Source organism: Trichoplax adhaerens, genomic scaffold (genome assembly GCF_000150275.1).
Source record: "Trichoplax adhaerens TRIADscaffold_1 genomic scaffold, whole genome shotgun sequence".
Taxonomy (NCBI): Eukaryota; Metazoa; Placozoa; class Uniplacotomia; order Trichoplacea; family Trichoplacidae; genus Trichoplax; species Trichoplax adhaerens.
In genome coordinates, this window is record NW_002060943.1 from 5,872,360 (window position 1) to 5,897,976 (window position 25,617).

The 25,617-nt window shown below is 33.4% G+C and overlaps 4 protein-coding genes across 4 annotated transcripts; 2 read left to right on the top strand and 2 right to left on the bottom strand.

Moving 5' to 3' along the window:
- Nucleotides 1-281: 281 nt before the first annotated feature.
- TRIADDRAFT_20308 (uncharacterized protein) lies at nucleotides 282-2,268 on the bottom strand (the record flags this gene model as incomplete). Its single annotated transcript, XM_002108669.1, has 9 exons — nucleotides 282-377; nucleotides 542-692; nucleotides 828-899; nucleotides 1,048-1,118; nucleotides 1,226-1,290; nucleotides 1,452-1,503; nucleotides 1,687-1,805; nucleotides 1,910-1,998; nucleotides 2,156-2,268. The coding sequence occupies 9 exons, from the start codon at nucleotides 2,266-2,268 to the stop codon at nucleotides 282-284; spliced, it is 828 nt and encodes a 275-aa protein (XP_002108705.1).
- A 5,953-nt stretch (nucleotides 2,269-8,221) lies between these two features.
- On the top strand, nucleotides 8,222-11,360 carry TRIADDRAFT_36962 (expressed hypothetical protein; the record flags this gene model as incomplete). Its single annotated transcript, XM_002107888.1, has 14 exons — nucleotides 8,222-8,326; nucleotides 8,513-8,674; nucleotides 8,756-8,834; nucleotides 9,018-9,141; nucleotides 9,272-9,302; nucleotides 9,393-9,605; nucleotides 9,684-9,800; nucleotides 9,868-9,997; nucleotides 10,143-10,240; nucleotides 10,352-10,435; nucleotides 10,518-10,592; nucleotides 10,662-10,766; nucleotides 10,900-10,998; nucleotides 11,080-11,360. The coding sequence occupies 14 exons, from the start codon at nucleotides 8,222-8,224 to the stop codon at nucleotides 11,179-11,181; spliced, it is 1,524 nt and encodes a 507-aa protein (XP_002107924.1). The 3' UTR covers nucleotides 11,182-11,360.
- A 788-nt stretch (nucleotides 11,361-12,148) lies between these two features.
- On the bottom strand, nucleotides 12,149-17,073 carry TRIADDRAFT_51922 (uncharacterized protein; the record flags this gene model as incomplete). The annotated part of the gene is made up of 14 exons (XM_002108670.1): nucleotides 12,149-12,236; nucleotides 12,431-12,515; nucleotides 12,625-12,735; nucleotides 12,836-12,898; nucleotides 13,008-13,143; nucleotides 13,242-13,301; nucleotides 13,422-13,491; nucleotides 13,746-13,803; nucleotides 13,872-14,084; nucleotides 14,273-14,351; nucleotides 14,518-14,634; nucleotides 15,026-15,059; nucleotides 15,240-15,304; nucleotides 16,978-17,073. 14 exons carry the CDS (start codon nucleotides 17,071-17,073, stop codon nucleotides 12,149-12,151), a joined length of 1,275 nt encoding a protein of 424 aa, XP_002108706.1.
- A 662-nt stretch (nucleotides 17,074-17,735) lies between these two features.
- TRIADDRAFT_51923 (uncharacterized protein) lies at nucleotides 17,736-24,780 on the top strand (the record flags this gene model as incomplete). Its single annotated transcript, XM_002107889.1, has 12 exons — nucleotides 17,736-17,849; nucleotides 18,824-18,884; nucleotides 20,265-20,362; nucleotides 21,399-21,494; nucleotides 21,578-21,604; nucleotides 21,747-21,890; nucleotides 22,083-22,206; nucleotides 22,944-23,006; nucleotides 24,035-24,149; nucleotides 24,307-24,377; nucleotides 24,609-24,661; nucleotides 24,751-24,780. The coding sequence occupies 12 exons, from the start codon at nucleotides 17,736-17,738 to the stop codon at nucleotides 24,778-24,780; spliced, it is 996 nt and encodes a 331-aa protein (XP_002107925.1).
- Nucleotides 24,781-25,617: the final 837 nt, after the last annotated feature.

Here is a 25,617-nt window from a genome sequence, read left to right on the forward strand (position 1 = left end):
TGCCTAACATAGAGCTAGATTGTGTATTGTCAGCTAGGTAACATGACACCGAAATAGAATGCTTAAATTATGTTCTACAGTACCGTACCATATGCCGTATAATGAGAAACAGTTTCTGCAATCTATTATTAACTAACTCTAGTACTGTATCTTTCTTCGCATTAAATATGTAATGCAAATAGATTTTAAAATTCTAAAGTCTGACGTTGCATTCATTGATCGCAAATACCGCATCAAAAGCAGTAAAATATATTTAAAGAAAATTATTTAGATGGATAATATTAAAGGTCTTTATATTTTGGCGGAGTCTTTGTCATAGCTGCTTGGACTGACGTCATTAAATCTTCAGATTGCAGCATGCTCATATTCCAGTTGGCCTAACGTATAAAATTAAATATTCGTAAATGATAAGAATATAACGTATGAAAATGAAACAATAATGCCACGCATTGCTGTTTTTATACTCGTACCACTATTTGTATACAATAGCAGTATTACTTTGTTGAAGCATGGAAATAATTGATGTTAGAATTAGACTTACAATATAGTTTAAACCTTCATCCACCGAGTGGTCACGAGAATAATTCATATTAATTTTTGAACCCGTGATTGCAACAGGGCTTTTGCTGGCAATATTGGTAGCCAATTTTATTGACGCGTCAGTAAGAGTTTTGGCGTCGGCGTGAACGGAACTAAAATTAGTAGAAGTATTCATTAAAATAACTATATCAGATAAACTAAAGACATTAAATTTTCCATATCATTATTATTATTCCAAATCATTTATGGTATGGTGGGGCAAATGATACATATTTAATATCAGTTACCTAACAAAGCCAATATCTTTCGCTTCAGTAGCAGAAAAATTTCTTGCTGTATAGACTAACTCTCTAACTAAGCTGTGTTATAAAAAGAATTCTTAATATGAAATTCACTTAAGAGTGAATGTACAGAATTCAAGCAGCACAATAGCAAATACCATATCCTGTAATTTAATCATAGGATGCTTATACTAGACTTTGACGAGCTATAATTACAAATACGCACCTATCATTTCCCACGATTTTTGGAAACCGCTGCAATGTACCAACATCAGCAGCTAATCCCATGTCAACTTCCTTCAATTTGAACAAGATAAAGTATGCATCTTTGTTACTGTATTAATTAAAGAGGCTTATCTTATATAATTTTATATATACCAGCTGGAATAAATCTCATCGTTTACCTTAATCGAGAAAAAAGCATCCTGAGAACAAAGTCTAATATCACAAGCACTTGTCATATCGATACCTTTAAATCACAAGTAATACGATTAGTGTAAGTTACAACGCACATATAAGATAGCATAAAAATTATAGCTTCACTGTCAAAGTAATTCAATATACGATCAACAATAGTGATATGCAGCTGATGTTGTAAAAATTTTTTTATTTCTGAGAAATAAACAATACTACCGGCTCCAATGCATCCACCATGTATACTTGCAATTACAGGTTTGGGACACTAATATGTATATAATCATCGAATTAGTTAAACGATGTAATACGCTTCAAGGATTCTAATTATAGGTGTGAAACTACTTAATAATTCGACGAGTCTTACTGTAAGATTGAGTTGGAACTAGTAATACTACTTAGATCTATTACAATATACAGTATCAAAAATTGATGAGATGTTTTTAGAAACCTTTTCAATTGAGGTAAAGGTATCCTGAAATTTTTTTACAGCAATACGCATTGCAATGGCTCTCCTAGCAACCTCTTGATTGGGATCATGTAGCATTGCCAAAACAGAGAGATCGATACCTATAGTGTTAAATAAAGTGCAAAAAATACTTTAGCTAGACTACCATGACTTTTCGCGATGACTATACTAGCATACGCATAGGATTGTTAGGCACATTTCTCACCTGAACAGAACATCTTACCAGCTCCAGATAAAATAATAACACGGCATGACGAATCAGTACCCAGACTATCAAAGCACTGTGGGATTTCTCTAGCAATGTCATACAGTGAGTGATATAGCATCACGATAGCCAAAAAAATTGGTTAGTTTTCATTCAACGTGACCAATATGATTCAGAGCTTTCAATTAAGTCTGTATAATATCAAGTTGCAGATTATTCTTGTGTATTGAATGTTCAACTACTTACTTCCACATATCGTCATCTATAGAATTACGCTTGTCTGGTCTATTAAGTTGCACATGATATACATTATCGCCTGTTTGTTCCACTTGCAAGGTGTTAAATTGATACGAAGACATCATTCTGCCGTGGCCTAAATAGGATTAATGAAAGTTAAGCCTCTCTCGAATAGAAGTCACCAGTTCTACAATGAGTAGTGACTACAGGTTAGTGTTTGTATCATGTAATCACTCCTAATCAGTGGTTGTGCATTTTCAAGAACGTGTTGTAGTACGGAATCGTCTGAGATCTATCTAGTTCGTACTATATGCGTTAGGCTAAATACGCTTTTTACGTTAATGTAGATAGAAAGCGAGTGAATACTTCATCATACGGTATCACTATACTAATCCTTACTACGTTTATTACATTTCTATTTTGAATTACTCACACGCTATTTAAAAAAATTTTGAATATAGAATATTAGGTCAGTTTCAATAAAATGGATTTCAAGTTATTTAATTAATTTAAAATTAGACTGGACCACGTTGAATAAAATATTGAGAAGAATCTAATGTGTCAACAGTTGTGCAATTTTATTAGTATAGTCTACCTAGCTAGCTAAGCCTTGATGCAAGCTAGTATTAAACGTGCGGTACACCATCGCACAGCGAAATAAAGCCATAGCCTACAACGCCTAGCCGTACTTTGCAAAGGCGACTAGGCTTGCCTTTAGCTCGAACAGCAAGATAGTTACTTAGATACAGTACAGTATCCGCAATATTGGATGTTTTACGGAGTACAAAGTACGCCGCAGCTAGGCCCACTGCTGCGCCACGCCTATACGGGACTTACTGCACCTCTGAAAGAAGTATAGTACAGCAGTACGGTTTCGTAAGCCGTACCGTATCCAACGTACGCACAGTACATTGTACAGTAAAATGAGTGTACTGTACTGTACACTGTACATTTGTGAGCTGTGACATTCTGGATATTCTGGGCCGACGTAGTTGAATGATCAAATATGGAGTGTCCATTTTAGACTCTGTTGAGCTCTCTGAATTCGCTGCACAGCCAGCAAATTTCTCTTAGAAATCCCTGCTAAGGCTTGCAAGCAAGGCTGCAAACAATAATATGATATATTGCAAGTACGGTAGTATGATGTTATGAGCTAGAAATATCCCTAATTTACAACAACGTTTGAGAGTGCGTTTTCTAATCTACACCATTGCCACTTACAATACCAATCCGTTGCTATTGCTACGTAGATATAATCAAGATCTAGCATGCTAAAATATTTCATCTAAACTTCAAAATTGTACTTTTAACTTTAACATTCTTCGAGGTGATAGATACAATCAAGTTAAACCAGTTGGTAACTACTATTTTAGTCTATCTAATCCTACAGTTCAGGAGATCGTCAATATTACTGGTATAGAGATGTCACGAAGATGACTTTTGTCACATATAAGTTCTTGCGATGATAGTTGGCGATACCTGGATAACTTAATATTTGAAAGACCAACGATCTGATAGATAGTTCGATATTCAAGCCGATAGTTGACACCATCTTAAAGGCCAAAACAATCAGTTGCCTTATATACGCATTTTATGGACTACTAGATGCAGTATGGCGTATCTAGTAGACCATGCGTCTATACTGTAAATAATTATAAGAAATACTATATTTTATGGGTATACAAACCTAATTTTAAGACTAGATGCGAACTGCAAACTCAGATAAAGTACATGATAGGCATCGTTAAGAAATAGAGGATGCAATCGCATTAGAATGAGCCAGATTCATTATTGTAACGGGAGTATTTACTGCTAGTAGACTTAATCTAGATATGGGACATGAGAGTGTGAACAAGCACAATCTATTCCTCTCTTTTGATTGAACATGTCCATTGCACAATTGCATGCAGTACCGTACAGTATCGTATCGTTTACGAAGATGGAACTTACTCATAATATAGATGAAAAGTAGGAATTATGCGGATTTGTCGACGGTCAATAGCTACCACTAAGCCTGTCGAGAATTTTAAAATTATATGGTACTGTAATTTTATCGTCGACAGTTAAGAATGTCATGTATTGTCAAATCTTGAACGAAATCAACTGAAAGTATACAAATAAATAAAATAATAACGTTATGCAAAACTAACACACTCCCCGCTAATACAGCAAGTGTTGTACTGATTACTACGGTACAACAATTTTTATTGGCACGTTTTAAATGATAATAGTTATACCTATCAGTGAACGCCAGTTTTTGCATTTTGTTATATGTTGTAGGAACGCCATTGCACAGTTGCTGTTGTTGAATTATGAATGATATTAGTAGAATCCCTTAATCCTCTGCTGTTTCTAACAAGTGATGATTAAAAAGGCTGAAAACCGGCAGTCTTAGCTCAGGGTCCGGTGGGGGGTGGAGGGGTCACACTTTGTGACCCGTCAATCTTTAGCAAGGCAGGCTTGTGTCATCTGTCGTCACGACAGTCTGTACACGCTATACGGATACTCGAGACGGGCGGACAGGGTAAAGAACCAAGTGTACTGTGCTGTACTGTACAGTACAGTGTACAGTACGTCACAGAAAGTACTGTACAGTACAACGTTTGGAAATTCTATTCCGATTTTTCAAAATGAAATAAAAGTGCCAAAAATGGATGAACTCTATTCAATTTTTTATAAATCAGCAGCATTTGAGTCAAAAATTTCAAATTCGCAGCTATATTTCTATTTTATTGAACATCCGCTGCAAAATATCTAAAAGAATCGCCAATTTTGCTACAGTACATCGTCAAATTTTCTACAGTCCTATTGTTTTATTTTAGTACAGTACTGTACAGTGTACAGTACAGTACTGTACTGTACAACGCCCAGCATTGGCCTCCGTACATAGTACTGTACTGTATTTTACTTTGTCTGAACAATACTGTACTGTACTGTAATCTGTACTGTAGTCTTTCGTATTGAGTGCTTCAGTGCCATCGAAACACGTACAACAAAACCTCGATCTTGCACTCACATCGACCCACACAAGCCCAGTCAAGCTATTATCTGGCCACAGGCTTACAGCTCGCACTTGCAATCAAAGAAGAAAAAAATGCTCTCTGCTAGGTCAAGAATTTCGCAAATTGCAAAGCAGGTATTTCTACTAGGAAATGGATTTCACTTCAGTCTTGAATGCAAACATTTAGTTGTGCTCTATTTCATCTTACATGCTCAATTTGAAAATTGTTGTACTTCATAATTTTGACTTGCTGTACAGTAGAATTGGCGTAACTGCGTCTTGATCACTAAGGTACAAATTCAGTAAAATACAGTAGCAGAATTGCAATCAACAGTGGACTGTCCTACAGCAATAAGATATTACCCATGGCGTTTGAATAGTAACATGGAATACATCGACGTCATCAACATGACCATTTAGTGAATAAAGTAGGTCTAGTAAAGAAGAAAATCGTCGTAGAAATGGGTACACTTGCGTAGACTAGGGTAGAGATTGATTGATCAAGGTCCTCCTAAATGACACCAATTGTTAACGTGACGGAGTAGTATTGATCGATCAATTATTCGACCAGAGGGTGTTGGATAGTTATTCCTGAGGAGCTACGACACTTTCAAAAGGTCATTTTCATCTACCACAACGAAAGGAAGACTAAAACTATTGCTATAGACTCAGAAAACAGCGTGCACGCTTTCGCAACAATTCATATCACTACTTTCTTATCAGTTTGTGATTGGGCTTGATAGGATAAAATATTGTCAATACAGTTGGTGAAATATGTCTTGGATCGGCCAATCCTTTGGTTGATTATTGATCCTTGTGTTACTTGTATAGAATGATTGCTTTACCAGCCTCGTTAATAAGGTGTTAGTTATGGTTCTCAAAGTCTTTCCATTCCTTTATCACAATACTTTCTAATTTACTAAATCCCTTCAAAAAATTCTCATTGGAACGTGGCTAACGCAACATGTGTTTCCAGCTTACGATACAGTACATTTAGAGTAATTGAGTAAATCGAACAGCGATGGTAATGAATTCATTAAAAGTGATCAGTAATTACTGCTCTAGACATAAAAGTAGATCTCTCTCTTTCTGCTTTCAAGTTTTACTTTTGATCATCCAATATCGTCCAGCATTTGTGATGGTTGTCCGTTTCTTAATTATCATCTTACTGTATGCAGATGTTTACTGACAAAGTGCCAATCCCCGTACAACACTGTCCGTAGATCTGTCGGTGAATACGAGTACATTAATTTAATTTACTATCGTTACTCTTATTAATTATCATATTCTGCAAAACGATACTAATTCACGCAGCCATGTCTACTTTGGACAGTTGTTGACGATAAATGGTAATCATTGGAATATGGGCTTGTATCACTGCTAAAGCCTATACAGTTGATAAAAGAGACATTGATAGAATCATGAAACCCACCTCCAGAATTACGCTGTTATTCCAACTCGCTTGTAGGATATAGGACATGAAAGTAGTATCGATACTAATAAAAACTAAGGAATTATATCATTGAGGGACTTTTAATTAGCCACATGATGATGTGTACTAGAAGAATGCGATTTTAATCAGACAACATTAGAGTAATTACAGTACCACCTAACTTCGCTTTTCATCTCGCGTATGGAGCAAAGCAATAGCAAATATGAAATTGAATCATAAATCTCCTTTAATTAAAAATCTTCTGCCGTAAGCTGTGATACTGCACCATGAGGAATTACTAAAAGAAATATCCTGGTAGCATCCTATACTTTTCATCCTACAATGACAAGCTAATTGAAAAAGGCTTATTACGTGTACCATTATGACATTCAGATGATATTTTTATTACGCTGACTTTTAGTATGCAGTATTGTACTACAAGTTGCATCAAAGCTGCCAGTAGTACATGTGCTGTAAAACAGGTTCTGCTACATTTCACCAGTATCAACGCATCAAATTTAGACGGTACTCTACTGTCTATACCCTGCAAGTTGTGACGGAAAACAATTGATACGAATTATTTTAATCCGACGAGTATTTCCAGTTTTGATGATGTTCCAGCTGACAGAGATTTATGCTATAACTGTTAAATAATTAGAATAGCTGTAACCTGTATCTTTTGCGCCTTGATACAGTGGAAAGTAACTTAGCAATATGGATTATCCTAATACAGGAGTGTTGGATATACAGATATACTTCACGAGCTATAGGAACATCTAAGCCGGATGTACATCAGAATGACGTTGAATACATAAACATGTTTGCGAACTCACAGCGACTTACTGCATATTGCACACGTAATAGCGTGAATTATGTACCTTGAACTTCGATCGAATACGTTTCACAGCAGGTAGTTTACACAAAATAAACTGTAGCTATTATATAACACACTTATATACAATCTGTAATATAGTTATTGATCGTAATTAAAGTTATAGTTCATTGAATTAAATACGCGTTAATTATAGCAATTGCAATGATCGGAGAATATCTAGTAAATTTCTACTAATGATACGTATCACCCGTTGGTGGGTGATATAATGGCAGCTATCTACAGGAATAGATCGATAAGGCAAAATCCTACGAATACTATTGCTTTGTATTGTATTGCGAGCTACCGGCGATTTTTTATCCATCCTAGCCAGATTTCGCTTCATACGATCATTTTAGTTACGATAACACTTCTCTAAGGGCTAACCCTCACTGTATTTTCTGCTCCAAATGAGCCAATCTTTAAAAAGCTTTGTAATCATTGCAGCTATGATAGTAAAAGTACAGCTAAGTGCATTGTAAATCCATTAACGAAGACAAAGTATAAAGGACAGTTTTCGCTATAGTATTATACGAATCGTACTACTTCGTACAAACAAGTCTTAACCTGTACTTATCGCATGCACGCATATTTAATTAACTATAATCGATCTCGTTTTATGATTAGGCGTCCAGGTTGCCCTTCTATCGTAACTACGCATCTGCGGTAAGCTCTCGTATAAACTTAACTATTCAATAGACAGGCTGTTATAAACATTATCTAGCTGTACCGACTAATCAATCTGCTAAATTAATGGTAATGATGCAATTCATGATTGATATTATTTTCTGTATATTTCAGACCACAACTCCACTCTTTATTGATGGCAAATTCATTGAATCACAAACAAACGAATGGATTGACATTCACGATCCTGTAGGTCTATTCTTAAAGTTAATACTCGAATTTCAGGCTTTATTTCTATTATACCTTCCTGTATATTTGCCATATATATGTGATATATGTACATATGGTATTTATTCTGTCAGAACCGAAGTTTTAAATGCTTGAATTATCAGCTATTTTATGATATCTGTTATACATTATATTATTACTTCATAGGCTACTAATGAAGTGGTCTCAAGGGTGCCATGTGCAACAGATAGCGAAATGAACAGCGCTGTTGCTGCTGCCGACAGAGCATTTCAGTCTTGGAAGGAAACATCAATTTTAACACGTCAGCAAGTTATGTTCAAATTACAAGATTTAATTCGTACAAATTCGGTAATGAATTGATACTTTATTGGCGGTTAGTAAGATTGTTATCCAATTCTTAAATAACTCTTGATGATTGGTTGTTACTAGCCTGAAATTGCTAAAATCATCACGATGGAGCAAGGCAAAACTTTATTAGATGCAGAAGGGGATGTTTTTCGCGGCCTGCGTAAGGATATTGATTGAACTGCGAGTAGTATAAATTTGAGAGTACAATATGATTCATTCTTGTTGTAAATCTAATAGCGTTTCTTACATTGCAATACTTGATAAAAGTACTATTTTATAACGATCGAATGGATATTATTCATGCTATTATTTTTAACTCATGATTTCAACCAATCTCTTATAGAGGTCGTAGAACATGCCTGTTCGATTACCTCATTACAGTTAGGTGAAAGCCTTCCTTCTGTTGCGAAAGATATGGATACCTATACCTACAGAATACCACTAGGCGTGACTGCAGGAATAACTCCGTAATTAACGTAGAATTTGAATACAAGTTAATTTACATAAGCCATCATGCGACCGTGGATTGTTACTTAATGATGACTGCCTTTAGGTTAATATTAACTTTTTTGTCAAACCGTTCTTAATGTCTTATAGGTTTAATTTTCCTGCTATGATTCCGTTGTGGGTAAGCTCCGTGTTGCGAACACATAAAACGACTTGCTTTTGCACCTGTAACAGTTCTAAAAATAATTACTGTGTAATAAATTACTATTAGATGTTTCCAATGGCGTTAGTTTGTGGTAACACATCCGTGATTAAGCCATCTGAACGTGACCCTGGTGCTGTAATGTTAATGATGAAATTGGCTCAAGACGCTGGAATACCAGATGGTGCTGTTAACGTAATTCATGGAGCCAAGAGAGCAGTAAACTTTATTCTTGACAACCCTGTTATTAAAGCAGTATCTTTTGTGGGCTCTGATCAAGCTGTTAGTTCACATTCAAAACATGGTTTTTTAACATTTTCTTCAATGTAGTACTTACGTAATACCTATGATGATGACTAGGGCGAGTACATTTACGAACGAGGTTCAGCTAATGGAAAGCGAGTACAAAGTAACATGGGAGCTAAGAACCATGGCGTTATCTTGCCAGATGCGAACAAAGAAGCAACGCTTAACGCCGTTAGTACTTTGCTAGTAAAACTCGGTGTATTATAGCATTCTCTTTAATTTAAGTTATTCAATTCAGTTATGCGGTGCTGCTTTTGGAGCCGCTGGACAGAGATGTATGGCTTTATCAACTGCAGTTTTTGTTGGTGAAACTAAAAACTGGATTCCTGAATTGGTAGAGAGAGCGAAAAAACTGAAAGTTAGCGCAGGTAATTCTATTAAGGTATTACGGAATAAGTTGTGCGAAGATACATTACATAGACACTAGTCGTGAAGGATTATATTATTATATGACTTCACTTCCATTGAATATCTAATCCCATCATTTTATATTTATTATCATAAAACTTGTAGGAGCTGAACCTGAAGCTGATTTAGGCCCATTGATCACTCCAGAAGCCAAAGATAGGGTTTGCAAGTTGGTTCAAAGTGGAGTCAATGAAGGTGCTGGGGTTAGTTTACTATAAGTTAGTTTTGATTATTGTTACTTTTTCGTATAATGACTAGATATAGATAAAAATGATGAAATATTTTAATTATGAAATATTTTAATTATGAAAAAGCTTATTTTGGATGGTCGAGATATCTCTGTGAAAGGATACGAAAACGGAAATTTCGTTGGACCCACAATATTAACAGACGTGAAGGTATATTTTTCGTGGTATATCATTTAATTACTTCTTGTTTGCCATTTATAATTTCTAAAAACTGTAATTTGAAATGATGTAGCCGGATATGGAATGTTACACGGAAGAAATATTTGGACCTGTTTTGGTTACATTAAATGTTGACACCCTCGATGAGGTAAGAAGTTATTGAAATCAATTCTCTTGATGGATTATGTTAACATTTTTCTTAACTTACTTTGCAAAGGCCATTTCTCTAATCAATAAAAATCCCTACGGTAACGGCACTGCTGTCTTTACGAACTCTGGAGCTGCTGCTCGTAAATTTCAAAATGAAGTCGACGTTGGCCAGGTATTAATTTGAACAATTTTAGACCAAAAGAAAGTGTATTACCGACTAAAATTTTATTGGATTATCTGTTTTAACACCTTAAAGCTAGATATATACTTTTTAACCTTCAAATCATTGTATTTCGTAAATATAGATCGGAATTAACGTTCCCATCCCGGTTCCTTTGCCTATGTTTGCTTTTACTGGATCAAGAGGCTCTTTCAGAGGAGACACCAACTTCTATGGCAAATCGGTAAGGTTTATTTTGACTTCGATTTTGATTTGATGTACATTTATTAAATAAGAGCCTGCAATATAATTTTATGCGTATTAGGGTATTGCATTCTACACCCAAACGAAAACTATCACCAGCCTTTGGAGGGAAGAAGATGCCACCGATAAAGTAGCCCCTACGGCTATGCCAACAATGAAGTAACGCTTAGATGGCAATATTGTATTTAAATGCTGATAACTTACTGATTCGAATCTTCAAATATGAAAATGGTTTAATTTTGATCGCCTTTGTGTACGCTTGCAATTATGGTAATTTCATATTGAGTAGAGCAAAATAAGTGTCTACCATACTTGCTGTTCTAATAAATCGCCTATTACTACAAAGTTGATGATATGTGTCTGCAAATTATGATTTCGTACTATTGTGCGAAACATTCTAAGTTTTTGAGATTGTGAATACAAAACTTCATTTACTTGTATAAATGATGGCTTTTCATCCCGGAGTAATGCGTGGATAAAATATCGTAGCATACCCGATCATGTAGAAAATAGTCGAATTCTACTCGAAATTTTTACGAAGCAGATCCACACACATTTATAGGATTGGCATATATTTATTTTACCTAAAAACAGTAATGGGCTGCACTATTTATATTAAGTAAGTACGTATCATACTTGAAAACAAGGACATGGATAAGATTCAGCAAGCGTAATATAGTAATAAGAATAGCATTGACAATTATTAATTTCATTTTTATTTATAAACGTTAAAGCAATAATTATAATGAGAAACTTACACAGTTAAACTTTTACCAACTAACGGATATTTACAATAAAAATTGAAAATGTAGGGCATATGATAAAAATGGGGGGGGGGGAAAAGAAGGTACTTTATAGCAGTCGCCAAATAATATGTCAAACGACACAGTTCTTATCTAAAACGAGCTGATGTAATGATCGACATACACTGTGGTAGACGCATGCAGTTTAAAACTTTAATAATTTGGGATGCAAATACTACGTGTGATGCTTACCGAACGATTGGTAAAGATAGAATTAAATTAGCTATAAAATGATCATTAGATAGAATGGTAAGTTGCTTACTCGTGCATAGTACATACTGCTTATGTATAAGAATAATATTGTTAAGTCAGAACGAGTACGATACATTAACGTAGTTGAATTCCACGCCGAGCAAACACTGCGTCGTTTCTCTTTTTCGATCTGTCTTTCAAAGCATTATTTCGTCTCTGCTCCCTGATATGAAAATATCAATTCTTTAGTAAAAGTTATATGATAGAGAATGCTTATTCACGAATAACGAAGAGTTTGTTTTTTATTTCAGTACAGTAAAATACGGCTAATCATTAATGTTGCACTGATATAACTGATTTCAATGTAACAGTGTAGGCGCAACCCCATAGGACGATTTTATTGCTTTTAATGCGAACCTGGTTGGAACTTTGACTTTCTTGACGTCAATCTCGTGTGAGACTGTATTATCTTGCGGATGATTTTGAATGGATCTTATTCTTTCTGTCAGATCATAACATAAAGTATTTACTAATCATATGTATCTCAAAAAAAATTGAGGCTTAATAATTTCAGGAATCAAAGACAATAACCCTTGAATAAATCGTCTAACCTCTAGCTAATTTCTTTGCTGACGTTGCACCAATCGATTTCCTTCTGCATAAATCATAATTTTTCCTTCTCTGAAAAGCGCTATCTTCAAACTGTACTCGTTGTAACGGTGCTACACGAATAAATATGGCCACATTACATATAATACAAATACTTGCACAATCTGACTGCAGCGCCAAATTAAATTAAATCGATACTGCAATATGCATTACTTTGAGCTTGATTTATTGATGCATTCTTCATACGCTTATTTGGCGTTTTAAAACTCATAGGGGCTAAATTTAAAACATAGATTGGAAATAAAAATTAATACTCCATTATATTGTTATCAAAATAATTATTTGAATACGAAATATCAACTAGTGACCTTAGATTTTTGCTTACTTTTTGGTTGTTTTGATGATACCACTGTACTGCGAATCTTTTTATTTGGTGTCTTAGCGTGTCGACGTGATGGTGTCCGATTATTGAATTCAGTCTTTGTTGTATCGTTTAATGAAAAGTTGAAATGTACTGGAATCTTTTTTAAGTTAATAATGATGATAGGTTTAATATGTTATACACATAGCAAACTGACTTAAGGCAACTTCGTATACAAAATATAATTATATCACATACTTGGCTTGAAAAGCTAACAGTAGGCTCTTTCACAATTTTCCTCTTTTCAACACTATTTTGCTATCAAAATGGAATACATAAATATCGATTATGTGTCATAAAATACAATCAAACGACAGAATCGACTAATCTTGCATGAATTAAGAGACAGATTAGAGTTAAATTTTTGATTCTCATTACCAGTTTTTGCGTTAAATACTGCCGCCTTTTATTTTTCTTGTCTAGATAAGTATCTAGTGATTCGCCGAATCTGATATTATAAATAGTGATAATATTATGCACTGATGTTGTCAAATGTACTTCAAAAATTCATCTACTTCATTGGCCAATAAAATTTCTACCTGAAAGGATACTGTCAATAATAACGTACTGTACGAGTAATATGATTTTATCTGTATGTCTTACAATCTAATTTCTCCCTTGGTGAATACAGTCCATTTACATCATTGTGTTAAAAAGGACAGAAAATTATAGAGTAACAAATAGAGAATCCTTAATACGTACTTGCTGAAGTTTTGAGCGTGCAATTTTTTGAAATCAGGGAGTTTGGTGGCTTTTCTTGCTTTAAATTATAGAAAATCCATCACTTAGCAAGAAAAATCAACACATTTGTGAGCACAACATAAGTACCTGGTTTTTTGGAGGACGAAACTGAGTCGGCTTTTTTTAATGCACTTTTCTTAGCTATGTTACTGGTTTTAGTTGGTCCATTGCTCTTTTGAGCTCTTTTTCTAGTCTTAGGTGGATCTGAAACTTGAGAAGGCGGCTTTTCTTTTACCTTGGTTGGCTTTTGTATGCACGGGCTATTAGATGTATCAGTCTCAGATCCCAGAGCCTTACGAGCTAGAATGTATTTTGTGAACACGAAGTAACTTAAGCTAATCCGTTCATAATATAATTAATAAGAGAGTGTAATTATTCTAGCATCTCATATTTTTAAGGTCCAGTAAACTAACATTATGCTGCAGTAATATATAACTAAGAAAAAGTGCTAAATGAAATATTTTTATCAGTTACAATTCACTATTTACCAGCCACTCTTTCACCTAGCTCCATCATCAGATCAGCCTGAACTTTGCCAACAGATAAGTTATCATTCACAACTTTTACCTAAATAGCATTTTTTAATGGTTTTATTTTGATGCAAAGTAATTGCTAATAATGGCATGAATAAGTACAATATTTATGCAACATATGAGTGCAAATAGGATAGCGCATTATATAGTTTACAAGACGAAGGGTAAAAGCAGCCAAATTTATTTATGATGTTAATTACCTGAAGTTCTACAGGGTCTTGATTCTCTTTAGAACTGATAGGATTAACATCCTTATCGTAAGTCTGACGACGTACAGTAGTCGAATCGCAGATACTTTCTGGTTCAATCTTGCCATTCTGAAATATTTGTAACAAAATTGCTTAAAATTAGGCGATTGCTATTCTGTGTCTAACGGGATGATAAATTAATTAGTTTATCCGCCTAAGATATCACCACACTAGATTTTGTGTCTGTGATATTATGTGTAACGTGAATCGTTATCGCATAGTATATCAAATAGTAGGTTCGGCGGCGAGAGGGCTGAGACTGATTGCAAACTAGATTCTACTTTGATTTTATTATATTATTATTTTTAAATTTTAAATCAAACAAACATTTTACTGATACTTACAAATACTTCAAATCTCTCCTGTACGTTTTCAACAACTAAATTATATTGCGTACTTCGAGAATAGAAGGAATGTTCACGGTAGAGAATTCCGTCATAAGAAAAAAATTAATAAGTACCTTAATGGTGTGGAATACCAATACAACACACATACTGTATGTAACATATAAATAGACAGAAAAATGTATGGTGTAAAGTAACAGCTGCAGTTGAGCTGCTACTTGCATCCTATGCTGCATGCATACCTATAGTACCTAATATCAAGACAGCACAGTATATTGTCGAAACGCGGATATCTATGAAATCAATTCTTTAAGTTGAGCGTTGACTTACCAGGTATTACCAGAAACTTTAGGTTTGAGCAATATTCTCTTAAGGGCAGCTATCAATTCGATGTTCTTAATGCAAAATACACAGTGATAATATGGCGTAATTAGAATGTATGTGTTATGGGTGTATTACAATTATGTTCAACAATGATTTTTGGTTTTATTTTCACTGCAATAATCTATTTTAGCGAGTTACTATTAACAAGTTAGCCTATTGATACAAATTATAAATGTTAAGTGCTATGTCTGCTAAATGATTATAATTAAAGCAGATTTCTATATTTTCACTGTTATACGTAATCCACGCCATCAGAAAGCTAGGAATAAAATGTTTTAAAGTAAAAGAATAAGCTACAGTATAATAGATGAGAATCGTTAGCTACAGATAATGTTACTAAGGCACTTATCAAATCATGCTAATTGTATATATATAATTAGCCTTGATTCACCAAGTTAAGTGTGAAGGCTAGATGATTTGAATGAATTCTGCTATATGATCAACAATGTACGTATACCGTATATGTAAGTGCTGCTGCTATATAGATTTTGTAAAATAAGTGTTCTTTAAATTGAACGAAACATAATTATGATATAAGTAATAAACTATTGAGTCTACGTTCGTATCATGATCAAATTATAGCACTACTGTACGTTTGAAGATAATAATAAATACGCGTATAATTAGTGACGGTAGAGATACCTTTCAATAATCTAAAAGTACTTTCTTAATTTACTTGGTATATAAATTCGTAAGCGAACCGTGACAACTATTAATATTACATTTTGGCGTAAATGTGTATGTATACGTATATATACAGCATATACTGCATGTTTATAAGTATGGAATACAGTTAACGGTAATGAAGTAATAATATATAGCCGACGTTAAATTGGAATATGCAGTAAAATATTGTAAGAATACTGCCTGTACTGTGGTTTCACATAAAATGTACAATGATGCTTTAAGCAGAAATGAGATGCAATTTTGTATGAACAACGGATAGAAATTATCATAGGATAGTGAATAGGAAATTGTATAGTAGAATAAAAATAAAAATAAATAAGTTATGTTATCTACTGTGTTTCGAAACAAAAACCAATTAGACTAAGATTGATTATTCTAAAATGTAGATGCTTTTACACGCGTCTTTTCAATGGCATTAGTAATACAGAAATGTATACAGTCTTGCATTATCATGATGAACGTAGAAACTTTAGAATTAGACATTAGTATAAATGTCAGGTGCTCCATGTACATAAAATTTGGATATTACGATATTTTTTGCATCTTGCGACGGTATAGAATGTAGTCAGGTCAATCATTAATTATAATTTGAAGTATACTTATTCGTTGCAATCGAACAATCCTGTCTCCAAATTTTTTTGCAGAAGTGACTGTAGTAGTTGGTCCACTATGATACTATTGATTATACAAACTAATGATCTACATACAGTATATATGTACTCTTTAATCCATCAATACCAGTATAATATGCCTGAAAATATAAAATTTTAAATTCTCTGCTTTTGGAGTTTGCCATTTATGATCAGACTGTTCGATTTTCATGACATCTTTTGCTTACACCTCCACGCGATTGCATGCTCAATACGTGCAGTACAGTTTATCTAGCAACTATTCATTTCAGTAATATAAAATCCTAGCTCTCTACTCGACAACAGAAGTTATACATTATTAGCCAAATAGCTTATGGTCATTTCATTATGCCTTCTATTTCCATTACCTTTCCAGCTGCTTTAATTCCATGTTTTTTGCAAAGCTTTTGCAACTGCGGTCGTTTCAAAGCTTTCAGTTCGTCTAATGACTCAAAATTGGACATTTTGATTCCTGAACTTCAAGAATGCTGAAATTTACAGCTTGCACACAGAAGACGTATGTTTACAATGTTGAATTTAATCAAGTCTGAGCTGACTATATCAATTATAGTTATTCCTACTGCAAATTCTTCCAATATAGTATGCGAATGTTTATAACGATCAAGTCAGCTAGAAATTTGAATTGAATGACCGTTACCGAGTTCCAGTCCAGTACAGTGTACAGTACAGTGTACAGTACAGTGTACAGTAAGATTTCCGGTTCTAACAGGGATTACACTACTATCCTGTACAGTGTACAGTGTACACTGTACAGTACACAAAAATGAAAATCGTTTTTAGCAAACGAGCAACTATTACTTGAATGCTAAAGCCAAAACCAGCACTGGAAATTCGATATCACAATTAAAATGATCAAGATGAAAACGACAAAATTTCTAATCCTTCCGATCTTAAGAACGCGACAGAACACTTACAGTACTCTAGTAGAGTAATAAACAGTATTTTTATTTTTTTAAATTGAATTCCTTTGTTTTCATTGGTCGTCCACGTTGACGTCAATGATGGGATGATCTCATCCTATACGCATGCGTATACGCAAACCTCCTGCAAGCACCTCAATCCGTTTTGATTGTGACGGTGAAGATAGAGGTGAACCGCATCCAAGATGGCTTACATATGGCGCAGCTTAAGCATGGTGAAATGGATGATTTTAGCATCGTTTTTAATACCTTGTCTAGCTTTACCAGAACGAGGAATCTTTAATTTAAAGATTAATCAGGTTGTATCTTAATGAAACTATGAGTAGAATTCATGATAACGATAGAGTAGAGCTTTTATTTGACGTCTTTAATCTTACTGATGGCTAGCTGACTGAATCATAAGCATCAGCATTACATAGGATAACGGACTACGCAAAGGGGCTTCGATCAAGCATATAGACTACAGTATAGTTTCAGTTCTATTGTTTGGGGCTTGTCATAATAAATGGCCATCATCGCTTAGCCAAACAATATTTACGCCGCCATTCTACTTCACTACGACTTTTCCACTTGAACTAATTAATGATGACCTATTCTAGATTAAATTGCTATCACTATTGTAGGACAAATTAGACTCCAAAAACTATTAACTAAGCCAATGATTTTTATTAATATCACTAAAACTGTCTCATTTATATAGAATTATTGCTGCACTTGCTCGCTCTCCTTTCTACAACCTAGTCAAGAATCTTCGTTCGACATTTGTACAGTAGTTAACTTGCGTCATAGTAAGAATGGACTTGGATAACAACTGTAAAAATAGAATAGAGAGAGAATGACCACAGGAATAATTCTATGTTGTAGCCTTGAATATATATTCAGGATGAATTAGTGCGTGTCATCATGTTCTACCCGCTTCAAATACTGTAGAATGGGATATGTCCATTTTGAACTACTTTCGCTATACCTATATTAGTCGAAATTTTTTTAGGCTAAATTTTCTCCGAGGATACTGTAACATGTAATAATAATAATAATAACCACATTTTGACATCTCAGACATGGCAATAGAGCTATCTCTATCATTGCCATGTTAATGATGTAATAATAAATTACGAGTACTGGCTCGCTCGATACGTTTGACGCGAATTCACTACTTTTCAATCGTCAATCAAGGAATAGACTCATGTAGATTGACATCAAGGTGGATAATCTAAGGGAATATGCGTAATTATCCACTAATCCTGGTTAATTGCATTGTTTTCAATTCTAGGCTAAGAATATCCTCATCCAGCAGAAATCGTTATATGCCAATGCTTCCATTAGTATTCATAGTAAGTTACCTAAAAATGTGCTATGTAGTTTTTCCTCAATATTATCAATTATTTTGATCCTAATTAATATTGTATTAATTATATCAAAATTGGATATTAAGATATTTCCTATAATATAGAACTTGATGACGTTTATTATTCTATTCTATAACTTTCCATTTTAAACTGGTCGAAATTTTAACCTGTAATAGTACTTGTGACAAAATCGTCTATAATTATAATCATAATTTTTACACACATACTGCAATATTCGTATGGATAAGATATTAATATTGATAGATGGATAAATATAAGATATCTTCTTCAGTTATGACTTTATACCGTCTCCCCAATGAAGGTCAATTCTGTCAAGTAGTTTTCTATCTCAAAGTAAATGGCATGACGATAATATAATATTGAAAGAGAAAAAGAGAAGATTTACAACGAGTGTATCAAATTCTTTGCCTTTGTAATGTTATAATTGTTAAACATACTATCACGACTTACTTGAAAGCCCTACAAAAGATTTTATCTTGCTAAAAGTAGAGCATGAAAGCTACCTATCTCCTGATAGGAAATTTGAAATAGATTAATATAATAATGTATTGAAAAAGAAATGAAAAAGTATTAAAAACTAAAAACTACTATACCATACGAGACTTATTCTTTAACTTCGTCTACATTATAAAAGTATGTACACGATATAGTCGATCTCTTAATAGAAAGATATCAATACAACATAGTATTGAAAGGAAAGAGAAAATTTCAAACTTCTATTATCGTATATTGTACACCATTCTTCCTTTCCACGTTAAATGCTTGTCACGTTTATACCTTATTCCAATTACGATATGTACATTATACTGTCAATATAATATTATAATACCTTAACTTGAAGAAAGAAGAAAGATATATTCATCTTCTTTAACTTTGTGATACCATAAAGTGTAAATACAGCATTATCGTCACACTTTAAACTCTTGGATTGATTTTACCCGTTTTAAATTTATTTTCACCACTTCTCACTTTTAAAATCTACATCTTAGTATAGTGGCGTCTGAATAAAATAAGAAATAGAAACATACAGATTGCCTATGTCGTATCCTGAAACTTTGTAACATTGTTGCAACCGTAATATACAGTGGTATTACTTCTAACTAATAATCTTTATCTGATTTGACTCCATTAACTCTGGGTACGAATACTCAATACACCATCATCTTACGCAGTAATAGTATCATATTGACCCTAATTGATTCAAAAATAGAATAAAGTACAAAATCGAACTGGATAACATTAATAAGCACTTTTACTTTCGTCATTGCTATGTTATTGTTAATATTAAATTAATTTAAGATGATGAATGCTGGTAATCAGAAACGGCAATATCTATCTTTATAGTCACTGATTGCAAATCGACACCTTCAGAAGCAAAACTCCGGTTTTCATGGTCTTTACTAGAACGTTCATGTCTCAATGATATGCAAGGAGTACAATCGGTAAATCATTAAATCATACTAGCATACAACTGCAGTTATATTGTCTACTTTATGTCTGCATTCAAAGAAAATGGTGTGATCCTTTTATCTTTATTTTACCTAGCTGAGAAGTCGATATTTTCACTCTAATCAGACTTATGTTGTACATTTTTGTGAAAGTTTAAAATTGTTGATCGCTACTAATGCTTACTTTAAAATACGTAACTTCTTTGCAAAGCTTATTACTTCATATATATAGTTTTAGGAAATTATATGTTACCGTTACAAATATTAATATTCTCTGCCTATCAAGTACGCTGTAACTATTAGCAAATCTAATTTGATTTTACGTCTGATAAGAAATATTAACTGAGCATATGAATGTATTTTACCGATAATGTGTTACCCTAAGAGATTAGATTATAGCGTAAAAAACGATTTTCTGTATTAGACCATTACTTATTATGATGCAGTAATATATATGATCAATTAAGTGTTTGAGCTCAAATTTGTAAAATAAAGTGAAAGCAATATCAACCGTTAAAGCAATTATCATGGCCATGCAGTGTAAACGCCAGTGAAAGTTACTTTCAGTTCAATGTTAAACATTTATAGCGTATCTGATATTGAATAGAATTTAGAATGCCCCCGCACTTGGATACTGCAATTACGCTAGCATTAAATTCTATAGGGATATCTACTTATGGTATTATTTCGCGTAAAATATTTCCATGTATTTTTTGTAACTAAAATAGTAAATTTATTATTACGCGTATATCTATAAAACAAGTACTTAACTTGCGATTAAATGTGTTGTAATAGTGCTGTATTTGAGTCTAATATACCGAGAACTATATTATTATAGAGCCCAATCATGACAGTATCCATATTTATTTTGTTGTAGTAATTCTATACTTTTTATTTAACATATAATTATAATAACTTGTGCATTAATTAGGATGATATCTTTCATTTAGAGAAATAAAAATTTTACCCGTTGCATACACTAAATTGTTTTTATCGGTATAATTCTAAATAAATCTTTATTTCTCTACAGCAAATGGATGTTAAGCGATTAATGGGAAATGTACCTTTGAATCCAAGAATCCATGCCTCTGAAGTACACAAGTGTAAAGATGATATCTCACTAACCGTACGTAGCTTTCTTTGTAATTATTTGTAATATGGTTTGTCTTAATTTTAGAGTATTAATTTTAAAATCAATTACTTTTGTAGAACCATGCACTCAGCAAAGCGCCTACAGTAAGTTAATCTATTCAGTGCTGATAGGACCATTGTAATACCTCAATGATAACTCTTGAACACGTTTAGTACTTTTTCGTTTATGAGCTACACAATTTGACTAACTCGTTATTTTATCTATTCATATTTAATATCATGATAGATTGCTCCGCCCGCAACGCATGCTACAGTGGATGGTAAAAATGACAGTACAACGCCGACAACTAATAACGGAAGTAGATCTGCTCGAGCTGTTAATAACGAACGTACGAATACCAATGATAGCAATCCAGCTGAACCAACTAAGGTAACATCTACTGATGACAATAAATCGGTAATAATTAACTCTACTATGTTTTGACTCAGTTCCTTAATAGGATTTATACTATAAAGTTAGTTTCTTTTCATTAAACTATTTCGTTTTATCTCTAAATTATACGTTTACGAGTACTTAGTTACTGTGAGAAGTTAAAAATATACTTTTTTATACTTTGAAAAGGCAAGTTTCCAAGTAGCGAAAACAATCAACGAAAGCGTTTATATAGTGGTAATTGAAATTACGCCATTTGTAAGCGCAATATCCAAGCCTGTCCCTAATTCGAATGTTACTTTTAATGTAGGAGGTAATGTATATTCACGAGAAGCAAATTTTTAATTTTATTAAAATACCATAATACAATATCTAAATCAAGACCGAGATACTGTAATTATGTTATGACGTCACTCTTTACACAGTTACTGAATCTTTCGTCGAATTATTATACGAACTGTAGCTATATAGGAAAATTGTACTTGTATGCACGTACTTTTAGCTATAGTTAGCTAATTCATTAAGACATAATTTATTAAAAATTGAGCCATTCTTCTTATGTACGTTACAGTGAAACTATCTACCAAAAATCCTACTGGATATCTAAGTTCGGCTGAATACCCATTACTGCCGGTAGCTGTTCAAATTAATTTGTTCTCAATGCTTAGTTTTGGTTCTTAATTGTTTCATAGTCGTATAATTATTTACGTTTCATTTTTACTGGCACAGTTCTACGCGGTTATGTGTAGTATATATAGTATTTATTGCTTCGTCTGGTTGATTCTGTGCGCGTGTCAGTGGAGAGATCTACTAAGAATACAAGTATGGTTGCGTCATATAATTTTACAATTTTGCAACTACATATTTATTTAATCAATACTAATATTTAATGGTACGACATTTTTTCTTGTATTACGCTATTAGTTCTGGATTGGTGGAGTCATTGCTTTCGGTATTAAAAATAGATTACCTTTTCTAATGTACTATTACACTTAAGGTATACATTCAAATTCATGTAATCTTTAATGTGTGATGTGATTCTTAATGTAGGTATGGTTGAAAAAGCCGTTTTCTACTCTGTTTACAATTTTACTAATGGATCTGGTCAAGCAAGTTAGTATGATTAACTTACGTGTATTTTCTTGCTGTTTTCGGCAGATGTTTACAGCTACTAGCTAAAAATGAGTAACCGTTTACTACACATATGCTTTTCGCATTGGTAGATCAATCTCTATTGGTTTTTGCTGAACTTATCTCATGCATGAAGCGAACAATAGCCAGAATGTTGGTTATCATCGTCAGTCTTGGTTATGGAATCGTAAAGTTGGTTTCAATTTGCTGCTGATATATTTCAATACTTTCAAATCACTTTTATCTAAATATTTCGTATTTATTAGACCACGCTTAGGACCAATGTTGAATCGGGTGTTGGGTGTTGGCGGTCTTTACTTTGTTCTAAGCATGATAGAAAGCATGATGCGTGTAGTACAAGTTTGTATTCTTGTCTATACAGTACAAAATCTCCGTGTTGCTTGAATAGCGTTCAATGAAGATTACCTATGTATGTGACTCCTATTATCGATCTTATAATACAGACTAAAGGTGAAGCAACCCAAAAGATATTGTTTGCAAGCCTCCCCTTAGCTCTAGTTGATGCTGGCATATGCTGGTGGATATCCTTTTTATTCTGTTGTTAGCGTGATGTACTATAAAATGTATCTACTAAACCAGTATTTTGTCATAATTTGTTAATGCCTTAATATTCTGTAAGTATTTATGTCCTTAGTGAAGACAACAAGAACTCTACGGTTGCGAAGAAATCAAATAAAGCTGACCCTCTACAGACACTTTACTAATACCTTGATATTTTCTGTACTAGGTATCGATATTTACGAAATTAATGTTTTCTCAATATTAAACTGCTAATATGAATATCTGTATACAATATAATACGTTAATGCAACAAACATTAATCTTACCACCCTGCAGTATCGGTTATTTTCATGGTGTGGTCGATAAAAACCCATCAAGTTGGTAACTGTATTAAGGTAATTTGTGTAGTCAGAACAACTACAGCTAAACAATAGACTGCATCAACTTGATGTAGTATATTATCTCTTCACTATTTTACTAATACTAAGGATTTCTGCAGGATTGGAGAGATTTATGGTTAGATGAAGCTTTCTGGCATGTTCTGTTTTCTTGTATCTTATTAGTGATTATGGTCTTATGGCGACCAACGCAAAATAATTCGAGGTAATTGTTAGAAATTGTTAAACCGTTACTCTTTTTTGTGTAAGATATAGAATTAAATGAATATTATTAACACATAAAAGTCATCTATAGACTTGAATGCTACATCAAATTTCTGAGGTATTAACTGACTAGTATCCATGTGAATGAACTCTTTTAGATATGCATTTTCTCCTCTGACCGATCTCGACGAAGATGATGAGGCCGGAACTGCTTTATCAGAAGCTTTCGGTTTGTATTGCTCTTTTTCATTAATTACTGTGTATATGTATATATACTCTAGTAATAGAATAAAACCTTACGTAACTTTTTCTATTTAATTTAAATAGATGGAATGAAAATGCGATCAGTGAATAATTCGTCCACGTCGCGTACTGTTTCTAGAGCTGTATGCCTAAATCGATACGCGCAATTGCATGATATGTTCGAATATGTACTGAAATTTAAATACTATTTTCATAGGAGGACGATTTGAAGTGGGTCGAGCAAAATATACCAACTTCCGTTGGAGATGCGTAAGTTTAAAATTTCATTTCGTTGTACGTGATTGACTTTTGTTACTATTATTTTAATATCGACAAAATTTTATTAATTAATTTTATAGTGGGCTGCCAAGTTTACTAGACTCGGATGAGGTTACTGAATGCATTAAAATCGCCTTAGTCTTATTTATGTTTAATTGCTACGATATGGCCAATAACTTTTTAATTTATTCTTCGCTTAGGAAATCATGACGACAAAATTTGAAATGTCAAAAATGGAATAAGCCGAGAATTTAGTGCATCGTTTTATCATCACAGTGTTGCATAGAATCAAATCTAAACTAAAATTGTGTAAAGATCTTTAGCTCTCGATTGCTTCTTGGAAATAGCTCGCCTTAAAATTTTATATGATCAATCCTAGTCTTTAATAATTGTAATTTAAATAATGAGACGCACTACGTACATTCCCTTCTGATCAATTTATTAAATTTACTATACTTTGGCGCTGTAGTTAGATATATAAACGTTCAGTTGACCTAGGCCTACTTAATAGTACATGAAGTAACGATTCATTTATTGGCTGTAGCTTAGTGCTAGTTTAACCTGGCAGAAAATTTATTTAAATGTATTGACTTGACTCAATTACCGTATCTTAGTCCTCTATCATAATGATTGAACAGTAAAGCCTAACGTGTAAAAAAAGTTACATATTACAACTATGCGTTTATCTCGTATTTCAGAGTACTACTGTTTAATACTGCCATTAATGCGCTTATCGTCATTTCATCATAGCTATAAAACGCAAAATGGCTTAAGTTTGCTGGTAATAATTGTATACGGTGATCTAAAATGTCTAGCAAGATAGCTTGATTATATCCGATTCTTAACCCTGACAGACAAAATCATTTTCCAATGACAACGATTAATTATTATGGCAATGAAACCTGAATGCTATAAGTCCTCAATTGCTTTAAGATTTACGTATTCTT